General features: G+C 42.6%; 1 protein-coding gene across 1 annotated transcript in view; it reads right to left on the reverse strand.

Moving 5' to 3' along the window:
* PLEKHA7 (pleckstrin homology domain containing A7) overlaps positions 1-23,186 on the reverse strand; it is a 403,482-nt gene that overhangs the window by 77,108 nt on the left and 303,188 nt on the right. Inside the window, exons 15-19 of the mRNA XM_029583091.1 lie at positions 17,528-17,632; positions 16,830-16,902; positions 14,591-14,691; positions 13,798-13,821; positions 5,800-5,978 (exon numbers count right to left, since the gene is read on the reverse strand). Of these exons, the coding sequence (XP_029438951.1) occupies positions 5,800-5,978; positions 13,798-13,821; positions 14,591-14,691; positions 16,830-16,902; positions 17,528-17,632 (482 nt within the window). The remainder of the gene's footprint in view (positions 1-5,799; positions 5,979-13,797; positions 13,822-14,590; positions 14,692-16,829; positions 16,903-17,527; positions 17,633-23,186) is intronic.

Here is a 23,186-nt window from a genome sequence, read left to right on the forward strand (position 1 = left end):
ACAGGTTGCAGAGCACAGCTCATCCCTGAAGAGAAGACAGACCAGAGTAAGAAGTGACACAAAATTTTCAGTGGGTACAAATGAGATAGCAGCAGGCCCCTGTCACTGCAAGACTAAACAAAGTGACGGTAAAACAGAGGCAGCAAAGAGAGGTAAACATAAGGGGACAAAAGCCAAATTTTACTAAAAGCTGCCTCACCTCTGCACTGTGAATCTGCACTGAGAACAGGCTCTTGTACTTTTTTTTTTTTTTTTTTTATGGCATTTTTAAATCCAAGCATGAAACCTATTGATGCTTTAAGCTGCTTTTCCCTTCTTCATCTTTAATCTCAGATTTACTCAAGTTTTACCACCACAAGACTCTGCTGTGCACATGTAGCCTTCTCTTTTGGATCTTTATTAATTTATCACTCACTACTCTCAAGAACCCATTTTATCCAGATAGCTGGGGTTTGATGTTGAAAGGCTTTAAAGGAAGATAATCCATCAGCTGGAGATACGTATGCTATTTCCACTGTCTTTATGCAATAAAAATGTAACCTTCCACTGATCACTTTTATAGAGTTTCTTTTAATTATTTTTATTTATTTATGAGCATCAAAAAGCTTATAGATAGATATAGTTAAAACCAGAAAAAACAAAAAATTATTTTAAAAAAAATGTGTGAAAAATATATTCAAAGTTGTTTTAAAGAAGATATATTTATATTTCAGTGTTGTTGAATATATAAAAGCAACATTTCCTCAAACATACAAAGATTTGTAGGCTTTGCATGTTTAAACCTTAGTACCATTATTTTACAACCACAGACTCACCTTCCCTCACTCACACTGTGCTTTGATTCACAACAGGGTCTGAGATAAAAGCAGCATGTATAGGTTGAAGAGCACAAAGGCTTGCCAGCTGCTCTGTTTCAGAAGTAAAATACAATAAAATGAGATTGGAAGAAACAAAACAAACAAAGCAAGTTTAGTTTGTAAATGAGGGCTCTCCATAGACGGTAGGATGGATTAGCCAGGACCCATGGAAGTGACGTCATCCAACGGCGCCGAATGGACCTCTCTCTCTCCAAGCTCAGTAAAAATTAAGCATGTGTGGTGGTTCCTGCGCGCATGGTGCCTTCATCAGCCCCTCGTTCATTTTCAAAGCTTAGTAAGCCTTAGCGAGGTAGTCGACTGTCCAGGGAGGAGGGCGGAAGCAAACATGGCTAATTCATGCTGCCTACAGTGAACCGCATTTACAGGTAAGCAAACTCGCTTGCATGAACAAGCAGGGCTGAATTAGTCTTCAGATGGGGGGGGGGGGGGGGGGGGGAGGGTATGGAAGACCCAAAGTAAGGGTTGCACAGCGGAGCAATAGATCAAAGTAATCCGGCCACATCAGCAGAGAGTGGACTACTAGGTAAACAGGTTGCGTAAAACTGCTTGCCAAAACTATCATCGTCCCATGACATGCTGTCCAGACAGTTGTGGGATGTAAAGGTGTGAACAAGCAACCAAGTCACAGCTTTGCAGAAGTCTTCAAGTCAATCAAGGCGGCCCTTAGCTGTGCCATTGAAGTCACCATGGCTCTCAGGGATAGAATCTGTGATTTCTAGTCCAGCTAGTGCATAACTTTAACAGAGTTCTTTTGACAACTGCCATTCCCAGTCTATTAGAATCAAAGGCAACAAAACTGAGAAGCCTTTTGTTGAAAGCTAAGTACTTTTCAAATAGTAGACCAAGGCCCTCTTACAGTCTAAAGAATGAAGAGACTTCATGTCTTGGGAAAAAAAAATCAATGACTTGATTAATATGAAAAGTAGGCACCACTCCTTGTGACCATGGGTTGGTCACTTCACCCTCCATTGCCTCAGGTACAAACACAGGGGCCAATGCAATAATTCTCTGCAGAAAACAGGTGCTCAGTGTTGAGTGCTCGCTTTCCTAATGCACGCCCAAGCCATCTTTCCTGGGTGCGCGATCAAGTATTTAAATGAAGGGTTGTGCTGCCAAGGAGGTGCTAGGACAAATGACTGCCCCTACTGCCTCCTTGGCAGCGGGCACCCAGGAGAGGTCGGCTGTCAGTGGGTAAGGAAAATGGATACTCAATTTTACAAGCGTCCATTTTCCTAACCTGACTGCCAGCACACTTTTTTTTTTTTTTTTTAAACATTCTGGTCCTTTTGTTGCTCTCTGTAGCAAAGAAGTTGACTGTCATCTGACCCCAAAGACTGAACAGGTTGTTCGTGACCTGCTGATCCAGCAACCACTTATGAGGAAGGAGGACACAACCGAGTCTGCCAGAGTGTTTTGGGATTGTTGAAGGTACGTTGCTTACATATGAGCTCCACTGTGTCTAGACCCTAAGAACTTCTCAAAAATAAGGGCGAAGGAGACTGTTCCCTCTTGTTTGTTTATAAAGAACATGTTTGAATCAAGATTCTCTTTCCTGCTAGAAGGTGTGAGAAAGCTTTCAAAGCATACTGGATGGTGCACAGCTCAAAGAGGTTAATCTAAAGATGAATCTCTATCAAGGACCATGTTCCTTGGGTTTGAATCATACCTGTATGACCTCCCCACTCCCTGGAGGTGGTGTCACTGGATATCTGATGAGGTGGCATCCTCAGGGGGCGTCCGACTTCCAGAACTAAATGTTTCAATCACTACTGAAGAGCTAACATCATTCCAGCCAATACCCTGATGTGGGGGTCCAGTGGATGTTGCAGCCAATTCCACTAGCAAAGACATCATTGTATGCCTCTCATGTGCAATTGAGCGAATAGGATGATATGAACTGCTGCTGCCATATGTCCCAGGATGACTAGGACTTATCTTGCTGGAGCTTGATCCTATTGCAATAGAGTGTTTTCCAGCCCTTTTAGCACTAAGGTCCTTTCATTTGGGAATAATGCTCAGTCATGAACTGAAACTATCCAGTTTTGCTATTTGCGAATTTCTTTATGCATGCTTTTTTTTTTTTTCCTGAGCAGCAGATTCATCAATTTTCAAACATTTGAAACTTACTGAACCAAAGTAGGGTTGCCAACTGCCTCTGTTTTTCAGGACAGGTTGATCCATTATCCTGGTTTTATCCCATTACATGCAGGGAACTGTAGTTGTGATTTTCCTATTGATTTCCCTAAGAGAATTGAGATACAAGTCCATTCATGCAATGGGGGAAAACCAGGACTGGCTCAGCATGTTCAGAATAAAAAACGGAGCCAGCTGTCAAGCTTCAATTACAAGCTAGGCCAATGATCCTGGGATGTGCAGCAAAATACACCAGGTACCTTGCCTGCTTTAGAGAGGGAGGACAGTTTCTTCTTTGATTGACAAGAGTTTAATCATTTTTTTCTCTTTCTTCAACAAAATAGTTTTAAAACAGTATCGACTGCAAGCTGAATTCGAGATGTAGTTTATTTGATCAGTGTGCGTACAAAGATTTTGAAAGCCTGGCATCGTGGTAACTTGATTTTCCTAGCGTGTAGCCAGATGGACTCAGGACCAATAGGTTTATGCTCCCCTGCCAGCAGATGGAGAAGGAGTCAGGTTTCAAAGCTGACATCACCCTAGATACACTCCTGCAGTAACCTCAGCTCTTCAGTATCTCTCCGTCTCCAGCAGATGCGGATATGCTTTCCCTATAGGGATCGCTGTAATTTTGGAAGAATAAATTCTACTTTTATATTGCAGAAAAGATTGAGCCCTGCTCTCCTGAAGTGATACCTAAAACTCCTTCCCCCCATTGAGAATTCCTGAGGTGATTTCGGAGATCCCTCAGAGGTGTGCCTTGGTTCGGTAGCCAGTTTCCGGTGTAGACTTTGCTGCTAAAGCAGCTGAAAGGTAGCGGGTGCAGGAAGCCGAGTGTGGTGGTGACGGCCAAAGCTCTCTCCCCCCGCAGTTGGAGACCATCTCTGTACTCAGCTGGTAAGCGCTGAGCCCAGGTAAGTTAAAGAGAAAAAGAGAAGACGATTTCCTCCCGATTCAGAGACATTGGAGGGGTTTCGGTAAGGCTTCTTCTGGTCTTCTTGCTTGGCACGCTATACCGACGTCATTCCCGATCCCGTTAGGGTAAGGGGACGTGGGCTTCTGAGCGGATTGACCCCCCCCCCCGTGGGCTAGGCCTCACTTTAGGCTTGATCGGCACACCGCATGGTAGGCCACAGCAGTGCCATCTTGCGCGCATTTTTGTGCCTGTATTGCCCACCATAGAGCTTCGGTACCCGCAGTGCATGTCGACTCTGTGCAGGGTTACCTGAACCAGAATAAAATACACAAATGCGCTATCAAATTAAAGCATCAAGTTATTTCTTGATCACCAAATGTAATTTAATTATTCTGCATTTCAGAAAAACCTATTACAAATAGTGTTAGAAACCGAAAGGATTAGCAAACTTACAAATATATAAGTGTGTGTGAAAATATGTACTACTTTTCCTTTCATAAGCCACCTTCCACCCTAGATGGTGTGCTAGGGTGAAACACACAATCCCTTACATGCCAGGAGAGTTGATGATACATCACCTTCAAGACTCATCCTCTGGTCATTTTTTCTTCTCATCATCATCCAGGTTGCTCCTGGATCATCATCCAGTTTTTTTCCTTCGGCTGGAAGGAATGACTGCAGTAGCAGCAGTCACCATCTCTCCCCAGGCTCAAGCTGGTCACTTCTGTAGCATGCCCAAACCCCAGCTGGTCCAGCAGATAGGAATGTAAACTTTACGCTATAGCACTCTGCCTGAGCCACAGAACCCTTCAAGACAAACTTACCTGAACACATTTAATAATTACAATAACTGTTATCGTTCAGTACCAATGTTTTAAAGAACAGAATCTTCTAACAGGCTATGCAACTCAACAAGCTGCACGTGAAAACCTAGGTGGGGACCTCCCTGCATCTGTGTATTTGGCCCGGGGATACCAGTGAGTCTCCAGGGATCTGCTCCCCCCCCCCCCCCCCAATCATCTTTTGTGGCTAACATCATATGTAAAGAGGCTAACAGAAGTTATTCAATACCCAAGAGAAGAACTGAACGATAACACACCAGACAGAGGCTTGTCCTTTGAAAAGAGCAAGTGCTACCTGTTGCATTCATATTCAAAATGAAGTCAACTGTGCAGTAGTGAGCTATAGTACGATACGCCGGTATGATTGGACCAAAAACTGTACAGCACAATTAGTTCTCATTTTTTTCCACCAGGGGCTGCCCAAATTACTGTAGAAGAAGTGGGTTTAATAAGAATAAATCAGAGGGTTTGAAAAGAATAATTATCTATGCCCCCACCCCCATCAGCAGTAAGAATTTTCAAAAACCTCGGAGCAGTGCGTGGACAGGCAAGAGAGCAAGGGGAGTGGCAATTTTATTATCCTTGGTTTGAACTGCAAGGGCTTCGAAGTGCAAATTCACGTTTGTGTACGTTGGGAATATCCTGTACCGCGTTCCTCTAATGTGAGTACCGGCTGTTCACAGGAATACTCTCTTTTTCCCAAGAAAGGCAACTGGTTTTTTCGAGGCTTTTCCTTCAATTCTTTTACATGGCATTTACTAAAAAAAGTATTTTGTAGTAGAAAATGAATTGATTTTTGGGGGACGGTGTTTTGCTCTTTCTTATCACCATAGATTATTAAGCTTTACTGGCATCCTCCTCTTCCATTTCCCTGAGCTACAAGACTTTTTCCTTATTGCTATTCAGTTGTTGCAGATATTATCTGCCTCTGTCTCATGTTTAATGAATTGGCATACACATCTGCTACAACATTTAGTGGAAACAAAGATACTGGTACCCAAGGTAGCATATTAAGTGGGAATGGACTTACCTCTTTAACGCCAAATGCGTCTTCAGGAGGGCTGCTTGATTCATGGCCCGTATCCAGTCATTCATGTCCTCTTGCGTATCTGCACTGAAGTAGTAAGTTCGCACCCCCGAATGTTCCGACGGCGACCCAATGACACAGCTCTTGTTAAGGAAGAATGCACGCATTCCTGTATGGACTGCCTGTAACAGCATCAAAAAATATATCTATTAATAAAGACAGCTTTTTAAAATTTTAAAGCATGTGCATGCTTTGCAGGCATTGGAGCTGTGCTTTCCATCTTTTTGGGATCGCCAAGCCCCTGTTATGAGATTTAGAAAATGTCCTTAGCAGTTTTTCACCTCAGGAACCCTACTGGGATTTATTTTTGTTTTTTTAAACTATGACGTGACATTGTACCATTCAATGTCTATAATCAAAATCTTTACTCAAGGCAAAAGCAGAATGTATATCTACATTTTACTGTACTATAATAAGCATGTCACAAATAAATGATTTCTACTTTGATCATTGTTATGGGTCATCTGGAACGTATGTACATGCTATAACCTTGCGCAAGCCATGTTGGACCACCAAACAACTCCTGCTTGCAGCCAGGCAGTTTGAGCATAAGAAAAATTCAGACCTGCTAAGATAGATGTGGACAAGCAGATATGTCACAGGGATCTACAATTACCCACATTCAACACAAGTAAATCCTATTCATGCTCCTACACTAATGCAGTTTATCTCACTCAATGTAGAAAATGTAGAGAGGGATGTTACATCTGTGAAACCAACGAGGAGACAAAAATAAACACACACAGACACAAGACAGCACATCACAAAGACGTGTAAGGCAAGACTTCCATGGGGGAACATTGAGACGAGAACACTGCATCAATGAGCTTATGAAGAGGATATTAAAAAGGGAAATTCACAACTATGCAAGAATGTAATACACTCAAAATTAAAACAATCAGACATTGCAAAACAAACATCCTCCCCTTCCTATGTATAAAAAGGAATGTGTTTGTCTGTTTCACTACAGTGGAGAGTGCACACGAGCAACCCAGCAGTGAAACAGACAGCGGTGTGAGAAATGGAGGTGATGCGGCTGGCAGGGAGCCCAGGCCCCCCGGCAGACAGAGGCAGGCCAACAACAAGGTGAGCGGCACAGGCCCCGGGGGAAAGGGGGGGGGGGGGCGGGCTGGACAGTGAAGTGCGAAACAGCACCGGGGCAACACACACTCTGGAACAGCTAGAGGAACAGACATGGTGAGATTCGGGGTTGTGTGTAAGCTTACACACAAAAGCTTTGCTACCCGTCATTTCTGTGACAGGGTCTTTCACTTGTAAAAATAAATAAATAAATAGGGCCCCGAGTTATTCTCCCGCTGTTAGACAACAATCCTGTCTCTTTCTCATCACTTCCCCTTTGCACTGACAACGTAATCTATGAACCTGTTCACTTTGTTTTGACCATATGAAGGGATCAGAGCTCCTGAAAGCTAGTGAAGAAATATATTAAGAGGCCTATCAATAACCACATTACTTTCCTCCAGAGTGAATTCTGTTTACCACTAAACCCCCCCTCTCCTTCAGCTGGTTTCTAATCCTGTCTGCCACCTTGGGGCCCACTTCCAGGTCGCTCAGTTTATTTGTGAGCCTACCATGTGGGACGGTTACCAAAGCTTTTGCTGAAATTCAAGCAAGCCGCATCCAGCACATGCCCTTGGATCTGATTCTCTAGTCACCCAAATCAAAGAAATTGATCATTTGTGACATGATCACCCTCTGCTAGAAGCACGCTGCCTCAGATCCTGCACCCCGGTAGATTTGAAATACTTCACTATTCTTTCTTTCAGTAACGTCTCCAATCATTTTCCCACCTTCGAGGCAAGACTGACCGGCTTGTATCTACCACTTTTATAAAGAGACACAACATGCACCCTCCTCCAGTCCCATGGGTTCACTCCCATCTCCAAAGATCTCCAAACATTTTTGGTGTCTCTAAAAACCATTAGAGACACCAAAAATCTACAAAATCCTTTATTCCACAATATAGAAACATAGAAACATAGAAATGACGGCAGAAGAAGACCAAACGGCCCATCCAGTCTGCCCAGCAAGCTTAAATGCACGCATCTACGTTTTTGTTTTTTTTACAGCGTGCAGTTTATCTTACAAACTGTGTGTGTGAATTCAAGGACACAGCTGCAAGAACAAAGAATAAGACTGTACTGTGAACACATTTAAGAGGCAAATATCTAGGCTCTCAATTTTTAAAACTTTTTTCATAAGCTGCAATATCAAGATCATAACACAAAAAAAACGATAGGCTGAGTCAAGATTCATTACATTGTTCAAACTCTTACCTTTCCCTTTTTATTTTTCACATGCAAAATGTGTGCGGCATGTGAATATTTTTCTGATGTTGCAGGAAATTAAATTCCTGGAGCAAAAAAAAAAATAACCTATTTCAAAATTCTGCAAGGCTTTTTACAACTTTCCCTCCCTCCTTCTGCCTGAAACGTTAAGTTGGCCCTCATAATTTCAAGAGATTACGACAAATATTGCTTCAATTATTTAGTTGTGTATTTGAAGTTTTTTTTCCAAACAAATTAGCAAAAAAAAACAAAAAAACAAGAAAACTTCCAAATATTATAATTCATCCCCACAGATGAAAAACATTATCCTAAACAGTGAACTGAACTAACCACCTGCTGCCCTGACTAACATATGATTAGAAAAAGTCCCAGCATTTCATTTCTTAAAAGAAATTCACAGCATTGCTTCAGGGCAAAAGAAACTCTTTGCTGCTATTTATCTGATACGGTAATACGGGAAGTCTTCCAAAGCATATAACACAAAGGAAAGGATCAGTGCCTCACAGCAGGAGAGACCAAAGGTCACCAAATATCCTGGCTATGCAATACATTCTGCGCAGAACAGCAAATAGGGCGAAGTCAGGGCTTTTAGTTACATTTTGGTCTTCGGAAATAAAGAAAAAAATCCATGCATCTAAAATATGGAAGGGAAAAAACCTCCAAAACTGAGGTCAGCTTATATAAATATAAGGAGTATCTTCGGAGTTTAATGGGTAAGAGATTTCACCACCTTCAAAAGTAAAAGGGATTTTTCATCCACAATGTTAAAATTATGTAACATTTTACCAGTGGATGTAGTTATGGCTACAGCACTAAATCAATTCAGAAGTAAATAGGACAAGTGTTTAAAGGGAAAAGATATAGGTGGGTATGATGATTTAGCTACATGCTAGAGAAAATTGCTGGTCATGCATTTTAAATTTAATTTTCAATTTCTATTTCACATTTCGTGACTGGGAAGCCACTTCAAAATGAATTACAATCAGGTCGGAGTCTGCAGGCAGCAGATGATAATGAGAATACAGTTAAAGACAGATTACAATAGAGCTACAGTTGATTAAGGGTGTTTCAGGTCTATTTTTTTTTTCATACAAACTGTTAAGGTAAATAGCACAGGGAAATGATATGCCCTTACAGTATTGGTCCATGGAGATAATGACCAAGTTGGTTATCTTCTTGGTTGGCCTATGGTGCCGGTCTGGAAGCAGAGGCCTCACAGTCTGAAAAGCCACATTTTCAGTTAACAATGACATGTCATGTAGTCATTAGCAGCCTGCAAGCTGAGGGAAGAGAGTTCCACAGGTGGGTGCCACTCTGTTGAAAGTCCTGGATCCAAATGTTCTCAGTTGGAGGGTTTTGAGAGAAGGAGCCAAAAGACTGATTTTGGGATTGAAGAATATTTTGCTCCATGTTATTGTCTGGGATCTGCCAGACAAGAAGGACCTAAATCAGTTTAGTATGTTGCCTCCAATAATTTGGAGATCACCTGTATCAAAAACGGCTGAGAGATCAAGTGGGATCAGTAGCCATGAACCTCCTTGACCCATGAACATGTCCTTGGTGAGATGAGGGCTGTTTTAGTGCTGTCTCCTGAACAGAATCCCAATGGATTTTGGCCTAGACTGTTTGACTCTTTGAGGAATCTTAGTGGTCTAGTTACCACGGATTCTAAGAGTTTAGATAGTGTCGGAACATTGGTTACAGGACAATAGTTAACACAAACAGAGGTGCTCAAGTGATGCTGAAGTGAAGCATTTACAGTATTGGTGAGGTTGGAGGCGAGTTGTCTGGAAGATCCTTAAAGAAACGGGGAGGGCAAGGGCCTGCAGTGCTTCCTCCATTTCCTAGCCAATTCTGAGACAATCGCTGTATCTGAGAATCAGGAAGGAATTAGGTGGTCTATATTCAAAGTCATTTAGCCGGCTAACTGAGAAGTTAACTGGCGTAATAAATATTTGGGCACTTATCCAGCTAAATTCTAGCTGGTTAATAAGTTAGGTGGTTAGAATTTAGCTGGATAAAGTAGGGGCATTCCGGGGCCATAACTGGGAGGAGTTGAGTTAGCTGGCTAAGTTAATCAGCTAACTCCAATATTCAGAGTTAACCGGATTAACTAGTTGACTAAATCTAGTTGGGCCAAACAGCTGTCCTAAAATATAGTTTCTTTAAGATAGCCAGATATATTCAATAGTGCAGCTGCACTACTGAATACACCTCTAAGGTTAGCCAGAGTAGTTTATTCGGCTAACTTTGCTAATCCAACTATATCCGAATATGGACCCTTATCTTTTCATGGCTGCAAACCTGTCTACAGGGGTATACTTTATTCACCTTCCTCTTGGTTATCATGTAGAAAGAAATATTAGTCAATCAGAAAAAAAGTCAGATTCTATGGACCTCTGGTCTTTTTCAACCTAATCAACTATCAACTTCAGATGTGCTGTACAATCTTAAGTTTTAAATTCTATTGACAATTCCAGTTCAACTTACCTTGGGCTACCAGCTTCCACTATCAAAGTTCTCCAATTGCTGCAAAATGCAGCAACCTATATTATTTCTGGTATCAGACTTGGAAAAAGATATTACATCTGTCCTCTTGTCTCTACATTGGCTCCCAATACACTACCATAACATATTTAAAGTACCAACTCTAATATATAAGACTCTCAGCTCTGATGTGCCTGAGGCCATCAATTCATTGCTTAAAATCTGCTAGCCCTTACAGACCCTCAGGAGTGCAAGCAAAACACCTGATAGACGTTCCCTCAGTAAAGCTGGCACATTTATGTCGGAGAACATACTTTCTCTATTGCAGGAGCATCGTTATGGAACTCCCTCCCTCAGTCTTTAAGAAATGAGAGAACGCTTTCCAATTTCCACCTTCAAGAAATGCTTGAAAACTAATTTATTTAAGCACAGCTAGGTGGTACTTCAGTTTGTTGCTGATGCTGAGTCATACGCCCTGAATGGCAACAGTCCTATGTTCTTTAAATGATTATTTCGCCCCTGATGAAGCATTTGTTTGTGAAACATTAGCTTTGTTGGGCTTTCTATGAAAAACTGACAGTTGTCTATCGTTAGACGGGCTTTCTGATTATTAAAGAAATTGACAAATATTGTTGTTTATCGTTAGACATTTTATTTACAAATTATAAAAAAAACTTTTCTGAAAATTTTTTTTACCTTCATAAGGTGAATGATCGAGATGTTCGGATGATCTGCTTCTACTCAGTGGATACACTGTCAGGCTTGCCGACACCTTTTTCTTAGGATTTATATGATTGTCTTTTTAATGTCTGCTTTGCTTTATAATGATCATTTGATTGTTCCCCTTTGTTTTGATTTTGTGTTTCATTTTTATCATTTTACAGTGGGTCTCATTTTTATTATTACATTTTACATTTTATTGTTGTTTATGTACTAGTTATTTTGTTTTATATTATGTATGTTTTAACCTGCACACTGAATAGATCTTCTGATCTTCAGTTTATAAACTCATAAATAAATGTAACCTTTGCACAAAGTAAACCTTACAAATTATTGACCAACAACCAGTGTGACCTGCAATAATTTGTACATAATACACCACATGAATTGTTTTCTATATTCACAAAAATTAACAGCAACATGACACCAGAGCATATAATCATTAATGCAGCAACAAAGGCACAAAATTGGGTAAACAAAAGCCACAATTTTATGATAGTGAGAACATACAACACCTGAGCCAATAAACAATATATTGGAATTGAGCACCCTGATGACTGAGCACCATATCCAAATGGCGAGCTGCATTCAAAACTCCCTGGACCGATGCACCACTGCCACGATTCAGGAATCCCTTCCCCCACTACATGTCAGCGAAGAAGGCCTTTGCCGAGTGTGAGCTTTCTATCACACTCACCCTGCCATCATCCAGTAAGATGGCATCACTTATTTTCTTATTTATTTGTAAAATGTTAATATACCGCAATTTCCAAGAATTGTTCAAAGTGGGTTTACAAAATTAAAACATACACAATTAAATCAACGATACAGACTCAGTGAACAGAAACATAAAGTAAAACAAATGAATACACTGCAGCTGAATTCGCTGGATCTTAGATATCGAAAGTTGCCAACTGGCCAGTTTTTAAAAGCAAAGCGACTCCAGATCACTGCACTTCACAGCAATGGTATATCCGACCTCTTAAATTATCTCTGCAATTACTCACTACCCCAAAAATCAAGAAAATGAAAGCTGCGATAAACTTAACCGGCAGACATACAAAATGAAGAGTGCAGAAGCTGAAAAGCGCAAGAAGAAAGGGGGGACGACAGCTTTTGAAACTGGTCACAGAGCTTTGCAGGAGCACACTGCGCTTCCTTCTGAAAATGCAGGCCAGCAGGGAATACATTTGCAACCACCTTGAAGCAGACACAAATGTACATGTGGGAAAGCATATGTGAGGATTTGAAAATGTCAACACCTCCCACCCCCACTCCCGTGTACTTCTCCCCACCCCCACTGCCCCCCCCCCCCCACCTAACTCCATCCCTTTTATGTCACAGGTGAAGGAACACAATGCTCCCCTCTAATTAGTCTGCAGGTTCCGTGTGTGCCAGAAAGTTCTCATGTGCAATGCACTGTACAAATCTGTGCGCAGTGCTCTCTGAAACACCTTTCCATTTCCTTTTTCTTGCATGTGCTAGGTTTTCCTGTGTGCGTGCACATGAGCACAGGTTACAGGGGACAATTGCCAGCAGCCCTTTTTACACGGGCAAACAATTGTTTTCCCAAGTGAAAGGGGTTTTGAAAACCCGTCCTTCCCCACTGCATTTCTGGAATCAAACGAGGTGGATGAGCGGGCAAAGCCAGGCCAGGCACCACACTGGTAGTCGTGGACCCTGTCCACCCACCTCCTACTTCTATGAAACTTGGCTTGATATTCTAATATCCTGTTTCTCTTTGTAACATGACGCCATGGTCTGCTAGCAACAGCAACATTATCAAGTTTCTGGACATTTTTAGAAGACCACGGACCAACTTTCATTAAGGTTCTAATTCTGCCCAGTCATGGGCCACCTCTTCATTTAAACGTGACGAAAAAAAATATTTCCACAGCAACAGGCTTAAGAAATATGGGCCTGATTTTCAAATGCATTTACACGTGTAAATCCACTTTGCCCACAATAAGTGGCCTTTGAAAATTGCTACAATATATGATGTCCATAGGTTTTTTCTCACTTTAAATGCACTTATCGCGGGTAAATGGCTTTTGAAAACTGCTATGACAGCATGTTGAATTTACATGCATAACTCCTTTAAAAATTCACCTGTATATCAATCACTAAGTAAGAAAATAAATTTTGAGAATATTACATGGTGTTATCCAGCTGCTGAAAGACAGAAATACTTCAGTCAGCTGTTCCTATGCATATGAAGATCTTTATCTTTATAGTAATTTTATGTAGAGGAATGACTAGCTGTACATAACTTTGAAATGTATTACTATGTACTGTATGAAATGTATTTACAATTTTTGTTCTAAGCCACTCAGAGTGGATCATTGGTTCAACAGGACAGGGAATGAATACAACAGAAAAGAAAACATCAGTCTCGTGATTGCAAACCATTCCTACATTCACTTACTTGTATGCTACCTGCTACACACACCTGAAAAAAAGAAAAGATTACGACTGTACTGTATGTGGTAAGGGCATCAGCAACATCAGTGAAAGAATCATAAGAAGCAAGGATCAATTAACAGGGAAGATTCATTTTGCCAAGAAATTACTATGCATAATATTCCTGAATAGCATGCCACAAACATTCAGGCTGATGCACTACCTAGCGCTCAGGCTAGCACACAGGTTAATGTGCCTCCGTAACCCCTTATGTAATAAGGGGATTAAGCACATCCAAAACGTGTGTCCAAACCAGCACTTAGCTAATAATGCTCATCACATGTAAATGCCGTGCTGATGAGGCTATTTGCTAGTACCCCCTATGTAAAAAAATTAATGTGCACCCGACGCAAACATTTTTACTCTCAAAAATTAACGCCAGATCTGGAGCTGCTATTCCTGCTATTCCTCTGACTTAATATCATGGCAATATTTTCAGAGGAACCACAGAAAGCAGCAACGTGAAAAAAAAAAATTTGAGAAAAGAAGTCTTGCCGGCGGTCAGGTTAGGAAAAACAGATGTTCAATTTATGAGCTTCCATTTTCCTAACCCGTGACAGTTTGGACGCACGTTTTTAGCGCGTCTGTATTTCATTGGCCTGACTGTGCTGTAATCTAGTTCAAGGATAAAGATCCTCCACTCTTTTAACCCCATGTGATCAACCAGTTTTTCTGCCATAATATTAAGAAACAAATATTACAAAGTAAATGAAACGTACTCTGCTTCAAACTTTGGGTCTGAATTATATTAACTGTACCTTAAATGAATACTTGCGGCTTATACGATCCTCGAGCCCCACAGGAGATATCACATAGCTTGGCAATGGTATACTGCCCAAGACGGCCTCTTCCCTGCTGTCTGATCAATAACAAGAAATGGCATCATGAGATTAATTGCTGCATGCCTGCAGGAGCAAAGAAGCTGAATGTACACATACAAGCACTTCCTAGTGTGAAAAAAGAATGCATGTATTTTGTGCAATGCTGCTGGTTTGCCAAAGATTTTACTCATTTTTTTTCTTTATAAAGTAAGCCAGAAGGAGACTAAGACTTGTGAACTGGACAGCATATGCTTGGGCTTGGGGGAGGGGGCAGGAAAAAAAACAAAACAATCAAGGACTTCAGGGGCAACATTCTATGAATTTGGAATAATACTTTGAATCCTCAAAATAACAGAGAGAGGGGGTCAATATTTACAGGTTAACCCAGGTAATGTAACCCTAGATATTCAATGACACTTAAGCCAGATAATGCTGCTGATGAATATACTCGGACAGTGTTAGCCCTGTAACTTTACAAACAGCTATTTTTTCCGACCAGATTTACAGACGCAACTCGAGTCGCAGAGCACTCAATACGTGTACTCCAGCCTCCATCAACACCCCCTTTTTTGTCTGCATTAATGCTGCACACACAAAATGTATGCAGTTGGCAGGGGGAAATATTCAAAGATCTGGTTTTGCGCGAGTAACAAAGTTAACCTGCACAAAGCCTTTCAATATTGACCATATTCTATAAGATGGTAAAGACCACAAGGCCCATCCAGCCTGCCCAGTTTCATGCCTGGCGCGATACCATAGACTCCTGCTGATTTCTCTTCTTTGCAGCTCTGTGCTTATCCCAGTCCTTCTTGAATTCCATTAACGCTCTCACCTCTACCACCTCCACTGGGACAGTTAGAAAAGTCTAACCACATTGAACCTCTTCAACACTATTTAGAGAAGTAAATTACAGGGCTGGCCTGGGGAAAGATTGCGTGCTGATGTGCAGGAGACTCGGGTTCAGTTCTCAGACCTGGTCCCCCGCCCCCTGATTCTCAAACCAGCCAGGGCCGGGGATGCTGTGGGAGAAGTGAGTCCCAGCCATCACACGAAAGTGACGCCTACCAACTTCTCGGTTCAAGAGTGCAACTGTGCTGAGTTCTGGAGGGAAAAATAAATCACAGTCACTGCCTCATAACTGGAGAATTGTTGAGGTGATGAGGCTGGATGGGGGAGGGGGAATAAAACGGGGAATCACCCTCAGTAGCTGTCCATGAAGGTTCGAGATGCCTTAGACTTAGATGGGGATAATCCCAACTGAGCTGTAAGCCAATTTGGAATTTCTCCTTCGGAAGGCCAAAGGAGAAAAAAAAATATATCATGAAATAAAATGTTAACACACTGTTATATTAAGGGTTGGTAGAGAATTATTTATGATTAGGGATTCTGATTTCAAGTTTTAAACAATAAACAGTAATAAAACACTATGATGCAAAAAATATTAAAATAAGCATTTATGGATAAACACTGGAAAAATAATATGTCCCACATTTCTCTCTCTCATCCCTTCCTGGATCATCCACTTTGTTTTTGTGCCTTTTCTGTACTCATCAGTAACACAAATGTATGTATTTAATTCAACCATGAAAGGTATTCAACAATAGTATGTGTCGTGAAAGCACCAATAAACACTGAATTTTTTCTTTTTATAATCTCAAAGAGCACCTACCTAGCTGGAAAATAAACACCTACATTTATAAAACACCTAGAATCCTTAATTATGATGCACAATAAATATATACTTTCATAAATTTACAAAAAATGAAAACAATGTATCAGAGCTGAGAAAATGTAATACATTTGCACTAAATATTTAAAGCACTGAATCTTGAAGTTCAAAATAATAATAAGAATACTTGTTAAAATCTTTTACTGAAGCACCAATTCATGCTGGTATACATTTGCCCTAAGAAAAGGCCTGGCTCACCCAGAGAAGAAGCAGGATTAAAAAAAAAAAAAACCCCCAGGAGGAACCAGGCATAGTAAAGGGAATTTTGGTCGGAAACCTTAGCAAAACACGGGTCACACTCAGAAAACAAACAGTATAAAAAATGAAAACATATTCAGAGAAACAACGCGTGGGCAATATTTTTTTTTTCTGAACCATACAGCAGCAACACCTTGCCCATTTTAGCTAACTGCAAAGCATATCACACAGCTTACAACATATACTCACCTTTGTAGTAGAACAAACAATAATCAGCAAGCACGAACCATCGCCTTTTCCATAAGCGCATGCCTGAGCTGTCCTGCAACGATAAGGGAGATTTGAGGGAGGGTTACTTATCAATTCCTATTACTGCTCATGCATGCTGGCGCCATACCCAAGATGTAAGGGATGTGCAAGATTATGGAGGGAAAGAGAGAACAGGCTCTAAGAATGTACACGTAACAGGTTCTGTCTAGGAACACAGAACAAGTTCTGTCTAGGAACACAGAGATGAACCAACGAGCCTGTTTGGTCTTCTGTATAATAAATGTGAGGCTCTAGTTCACAGATAAATTATTCTACTGCAGATCCAAAGATAAAAACCAGGAGTTGGATGGTCCAGCAGTAAAAAAAAATATAAATATATATTTGATGTTTGAAACAAGGTATTTCAGGCAGCTGAAGCAAGTTGACAGGGGAGCCTGAAGCTTTCGGGCACTGTGTGAGAAGCAACAAATAGAAATGCAGAAAAAATTTGCAATTAAGGGGGCCTGTTTACTACAGGTTTTCTCCCATTTTGTTTCTATAGGAAAAGAATTGCTTAGCAAATAGGGCTCCAATCAGGTATAATTCCACATATGGACAGAACATGCAATTTCTGACAACCCATCTGGTCACCAAGTCCTTTACATTAGAATGGTTTAAGTGAAATACTATGGCAGTACCTGTTTGTGAAGCCACCCCCTTACCACAACGGGAACATTGGGGTTTCTTTTGATAGAATGATCCCTCTTCCCAAAGCTATGAACTTTATTGCTAGGTTTTTGAGGCTGAAAAACGGAGAGAAAGAGAGAAAAAAAAATATTTTACATAAGACAGCACTGAAGAATTTATTGTTTGTTTAATATACAGTGTAATGCAATGGGGGTTTTTGACACTTTTCAATAGGCATGCAAACAAATATCGGACCAGTCTTGCTCAGACTAGATTAAACCATCTTTCATCCTCTGGAGTGAGCGGCACTGGCTAACATTGTCGGGGTAATGCGCTTGGAGCGTGCAAGTGAAGCAGAGAAAACGCGCCGGTGTCTCCTCTGGGTGCCTTTCATGATGTCCGACAAGCCGTGCAGGACACCCTCCTCGCCGTCCTTTGAAAATGTGCTTTCAAAACTCCACTGCTTCCCGATTTTGAAACTCATTAGTAAGGGTCTGGAGTGGAAAGGGGGCAGGGAGTTGATATTGTAGAGGGCAGGGGAAAAAAATATATATAATGAAATCACTCAAGCGTTTACATTCTAGGAGCTGGGAGGAAGGCATAACAAGACTGTATGCCATTCTATTACAGCATTTCACCTTTAAAGTAATAGATACAATACAACAGATAAGGAGCTCTTCATTGTGTAGTACAAAGACTGTGAGCCAGCAGAGATAACTTATCTTTGCTCTTGAAATATCTTTATTGTTACCAAGTGAACTTTCAATTTTACCTCATGAGGACACAAATGTTATTTCACAAGAAATTATCTACCAAAGGGGACTGCAGGTTTTTACATCATCTGCTGAGACAGGAGGCTATAGAGCCGACACACCATTCCCAATGACTGTTACTCAAAATGTACTTTGGGCTAGTAGCGGCTACTAACCAACATTTAAGTGGATTATATTTTCCCAGTACTCATCCAGTTAGGGACTGCAGACACATTCTTGCTTGCCTCATCTGGGGCCAAGAACATCTGCTACACTCTATTTCATTCCACACCATGTGAAATTTTTAGCTAACAAGGGAAAGAGTTGTTTTTAATGGAATAATATAGCATTACAATTATTACAATATTAAAAATATTTTGCTTCATTAATGGTTATGCTACTTGGTTAGCTGGTCAGCAGGGCTCCTTTATGCTGGCTGGACAATCCTTTCATCTCTGGTGACTGAGCTAACGTGTTTCTTGGGGTGAAGCGAAAGGAAGGGTACTAATTATACATTTTAGCTGCCCCTCCCTTGCTCATTGTCTGTAAAGGTTGGGTTATTCCTTTCAGAAAACTGTCTGCAGAAGAATGAATAGCTTATAACTACTTTAATAGGTAAAAACCATCACTGGACAAGCGTGACTGAGTTAGAGCCACGTTGCATAGCAACAAAGTAATACAATTAAGGGTAGAAAAAAAAAAAAAGACCAAACTGGTCCAACCTATCTGCCCAGTGGAGATTCTTCCACTTTGGTTAGATGAGGGAAAGCAAATGTTGCTTACCTGATGTAACAGGTGTTCTCACAGGACAGCAGGATGTTAGTCCTCACAAATGGGTGACATCGAGGATGGAGCCCACCACGGAAAACTTCTGTCAAAGTTTAAACAGAACTTTGACTGGCCCCTACTGGGCATGCCCAGCAAGGCACTGACCCTGCAGCCAGCAGGGGTCTCCCTTCAGTCTGATTTTCAAGCTACAGGCAGTGCCTAGAAAGTAAAAATAAAACGAACCCAACACCGCGGGGAGGCGGGCGGGTTTCGTGAGGACTAACATCCTGCTGTCCTGTGAGAACACCTGTTACATCAGGTAAGCAACATTTGCTTTCTCACAGGACAAGCAGGATGGTTGTCCTCACAAATGGGTGAGTACCGAGCTGAGGATGTCCCGACTTGCACCAAATGTACCCAACGGTGTGCAACAGGCACAACAACTGAGGAGAAATTTGGGAAAGGGCATCCGCACCCTACCGGGTAGGTGGAAGAGTGTTGGTACATCAGGTTGGAAAAAGGTTAGGCAAGACAGATTGGCCGAAGATGGAGTCCTGTCTTCCAGCCTTGTCCAAACAATAGTGGGCTGCAAAGGTATGGAGAGAACTCCAGGTTGCAGCTTTGCAGATGTCAGGAAGCGGCACCGATCGAAGGTGTGCCACTGACGTCGCCATGGCCCTCACAGAGTGTGCTTTAACACGGTCTTGAAAAGGAATGCCAGCTTGCTCATAGCAAAAAGAAATGCAGTCCGCCAACCAGGAAGAAAGAGCCTGCTTACCCACAGGTTGTCCTAACTTGTTAGGATGGAAAGAGACGAATAATTGAGTGCTCTTCCTGTGAGAAACTGTACGGTCTAGGTAAAAAGCTAGAGCCCGTTTACAGTCTAGGGTATGCAGGGTCTGCTCTCCAGAGTTGGAGTGGGGCCTGGGAAAAAAGATAGGTAGTACGATAGATTGATTGATATGAAACTCCGAAACTACCTTAGGTAAAAATTTAGGGTGAGTGCGGAGTACCGCCCGGTCCTGCAGGAGCTTAGTGTAAGGCGGATAGGTAACTAGGGCCTGTAATTCACTAACCCTGCGAGCTGAAGTAACAGCCAAAAGGAATAACACTTTCCAAGTGAGATATTTAAAGTCACAGGAGTGCAGAGGTTCGAAAGGAGGTTTCATTAGACGACCAAGAACCAGGTTAAGGTCCCAGGATGGGGCCGGAGGACGCAAGGGTGGCTTTAGATGGAGTAAGCCCTTAAGAAAGCGTGTTACCAGGGTTTGTACTGAAATAGGATTACCCCCAATACCCTTATGGAAGGCGGCTACCGCACTGACATGCATTCTGATAGAAGAGGTTTTAAGACCTGATTCAGAGAGATGCCATAAATAGTCCAAGAATTTGGAGATTGGACAGGAAAGGGGATCAAGGGACTGAGAAGTGCACCATGATGTGTACCTTTTCCATTTGTATGAGTAAGACTTTCTTGTGGAAGGCTTTCGTGAAGCTATCAGGACCCGAGAAACGGAATCTGAAAGGTTAAATGGTTGAAGGACTAACCTTTCAACATCCATGCCATCAGGGACAAGGCTTGGAGGTTGGGATGGAGGAGGCATCCGTCGTTTTGAGTGAGCAGATGCGGGTCCTTTCCCAGAGGAATGTGCCTGCGGATGGAGAGATCCTGGAGTATTGGAAACCATACTTGGCGTGGCCAGTAAGGTGCTATCAGGATCATGGTTCCTCCGTCCTGGCGTAGCTTCACGAGAGTCTTTGACACAAGAGGAAGTGGAGGGAATGCATAGAGCAGACCGGTTGTCCACTTGAGGGAGAATGCATCCCTCGGCCGAGAGTGCTGGCTCCGAATGAGAGAGCAGTAATCGTCCACTTTGTGGTTCTGAGGGGACGCAAAGAGATCTATGCGGGGAAAACCCCACTTTCGAAACAGAGAGGTCGCTACGAGAGGGTTGAGTGACCACTCGTGTGGTTGGAAGACACGGCTCAGCTGGTCTGCCAATACATTGTCTACTCCCGGCAGGTAAGTGGCCCTGAGGTACATAGAGTGGGAGAGGGCTTCCGCCCAGATCTGCGCAGCTTCCTGACACAGAAGGAAGGAGCCTGTGCCTCCCTGCTTGTTTATGTACCACATGGCCACTTGGTTGTCCGTCTGGATTAAGATTATCTGATGAAATAGATGATCTTTGAAAGTTCGGAGCGCATAGCGGATTGCTCGAAGTTCCAGGAAATTGATCTGGTGTTCGGCTTCCTCTTTGGACCATAACCCTTGGGTTTGGAAGTCGTCCACATGGGCTCCCCAACCGATGTGAGAAGCGTCGGTGGTTAGGATTACTTGCGGATCCAGTGGAAGAAAAGGTAAGCCCTGAAGGAGGTTGACCTGAGTCGTCCACCAGGTTAAGGATAGGCGCAGCGCTTGTGTGACTGTGACTATGGAGGACAGAGGCTGAAAAGCTTGAATCCATTGGTGTCGTAGAGTCCATTGTGTTACTCTCATGGCTAGTCGGGTCATGGGAGTGACTTGAACCGAGGATGCCATGTGTCCTAGGAGAATGAGGAACTGGCGAGCCGTGGCAGTGTTCTGAGACTGGAGCTGGCGAGCCAGGGATATTAGGGTGTGGAACCTCTGAAGAGGAAGGTAAGCCTTTGCCTGTAAGGTGTCCAAGTCTGCCCCAATGAAGGATAAGGTTTGAGACGGGACTAAGCAAGATTTCTCGTAATTGACAAGAAACCCTAAGGAAAGGAGTGTTTGAATTGTCAATTTTAGGGAGGATTGAGCTATCTGTTGGGTGGAGGCCCTGATTAGCCAATCGTCCAGGTAGGGGTAGACGTGGACACCTTCCTTCCTTAGGAATGCTGCTACCACTACGAGACATTTGGTAAAGACTCGTGGGGCAGAAGCCAGACCGAAAGGTAGGACACGGTATTGATAATGGTCGTGGCCTACTAGAAACCGCAGATATTTGCGATGGGATTGTGTGATCGCAATGTGGGTATAAGCGTCCTTGAGGTCGAGAGAGCACAGCCAATCCCCTCTTTGTAGCAGAGGGAGCAGCGCGCCTAGGGTTACCATTTTGAACTTCTCTTTTTGAAGGTATTTGTTGAGGGCTCGAAGGTCCAAAATGGGACGTAGTCCCCCTGATTTCTTTGGTATTAGGAAGTATCTGGAATAGAATCCCTTGCCTCGTTGAGAGGGAGGAACGGGTTCTATAGCATTTGATTGCAGAAGAAGAGATACTTCCTGTTGTAATTGAGCCAAATGGGTGGATAGACTCCACGCTTGAAGAGGCGGGGAGTCTGCCGGAAGAGTTATGAAGTTGAGGTGGTAACCCTGTGCGATAATTGTTAGCACCCACTGATCTGAGGTGATCTGCAACCAAGGTTGTAGAAAATGGTACAGTCGACCTCCTACAGGAATGTCTGGAAGAGGGGTTTGGCATGTGTTCCCTACAGGGGAGTCAAAGGCCAGCCGCAGGCCCAGGAGGAGGGGCTACAGTAGGCCTTTGTTTCCTAGGCTGACGCGGCTGAGGCCTAGTAGAGGATCGAGCTGGACGAGGCCTGGCCGATGGAGGGTAGTAACGGCGTGGCCGAAAGAACGACTTCTTAGAGTCCTTCTTAAGTGGTTGTTTGGAGGAAACCTCAGACGGAACAGAAGAAAGTTGTTTTAACGTCTCGTGGTGATCTTTTAATTCAGCTACAATTTGCTGAATTTGTTCTCCAAACAAATTGTCCCCTAAGCAGGGTAAATCCGCTAAACGATCCTGGACCTCTGGGCGAAGGTTGGATGACTTTAACCAAGCCCAACGTCTGGCCGAGATGGCAGTAGCTGAAACCTTTGTGGAGGCATCGAAGATGTCATAAGCCGTTCTGATCTCGTGCTTCCCCGCTTCAAACCCTTTGTTAAGAAGGGCCTGAAGCTGTGGCTGGTATTGGTCAGGTAATGTGTCAGCAAAATCTTGCATCTGTTTAAGGATGGCTCTGTTATATTGCGTCATGTAGAGTTGATATGAGGCTATGCGAGAAATCAGCATAGCTCCATGGTACACTTTCCGTCCCACACTGTCCAGGAATTTATTGTCCTTGACAGGCGGAGTGGAGGAGTGTGGCTTTAGACGCTTGGCCTTTCTTTGTGCGGACTCAACCACAACAG

This window comes from Rhinatrema bivittatum, chromosome 17, assembly GCF_901001135.1.
Source record: "Rhinatrema bivittatum chromosome 17, aRhiBiv1.1, whole genome shotgun sequence".
NCBI classification, from domain to species: domain Eukaryota; kingdom Metazoa; phylum Chordata; class Amphibia; order Gymnophiona; family Rhinatrematidae; genus Rhinatrema; species Rhinatrema bivittatum.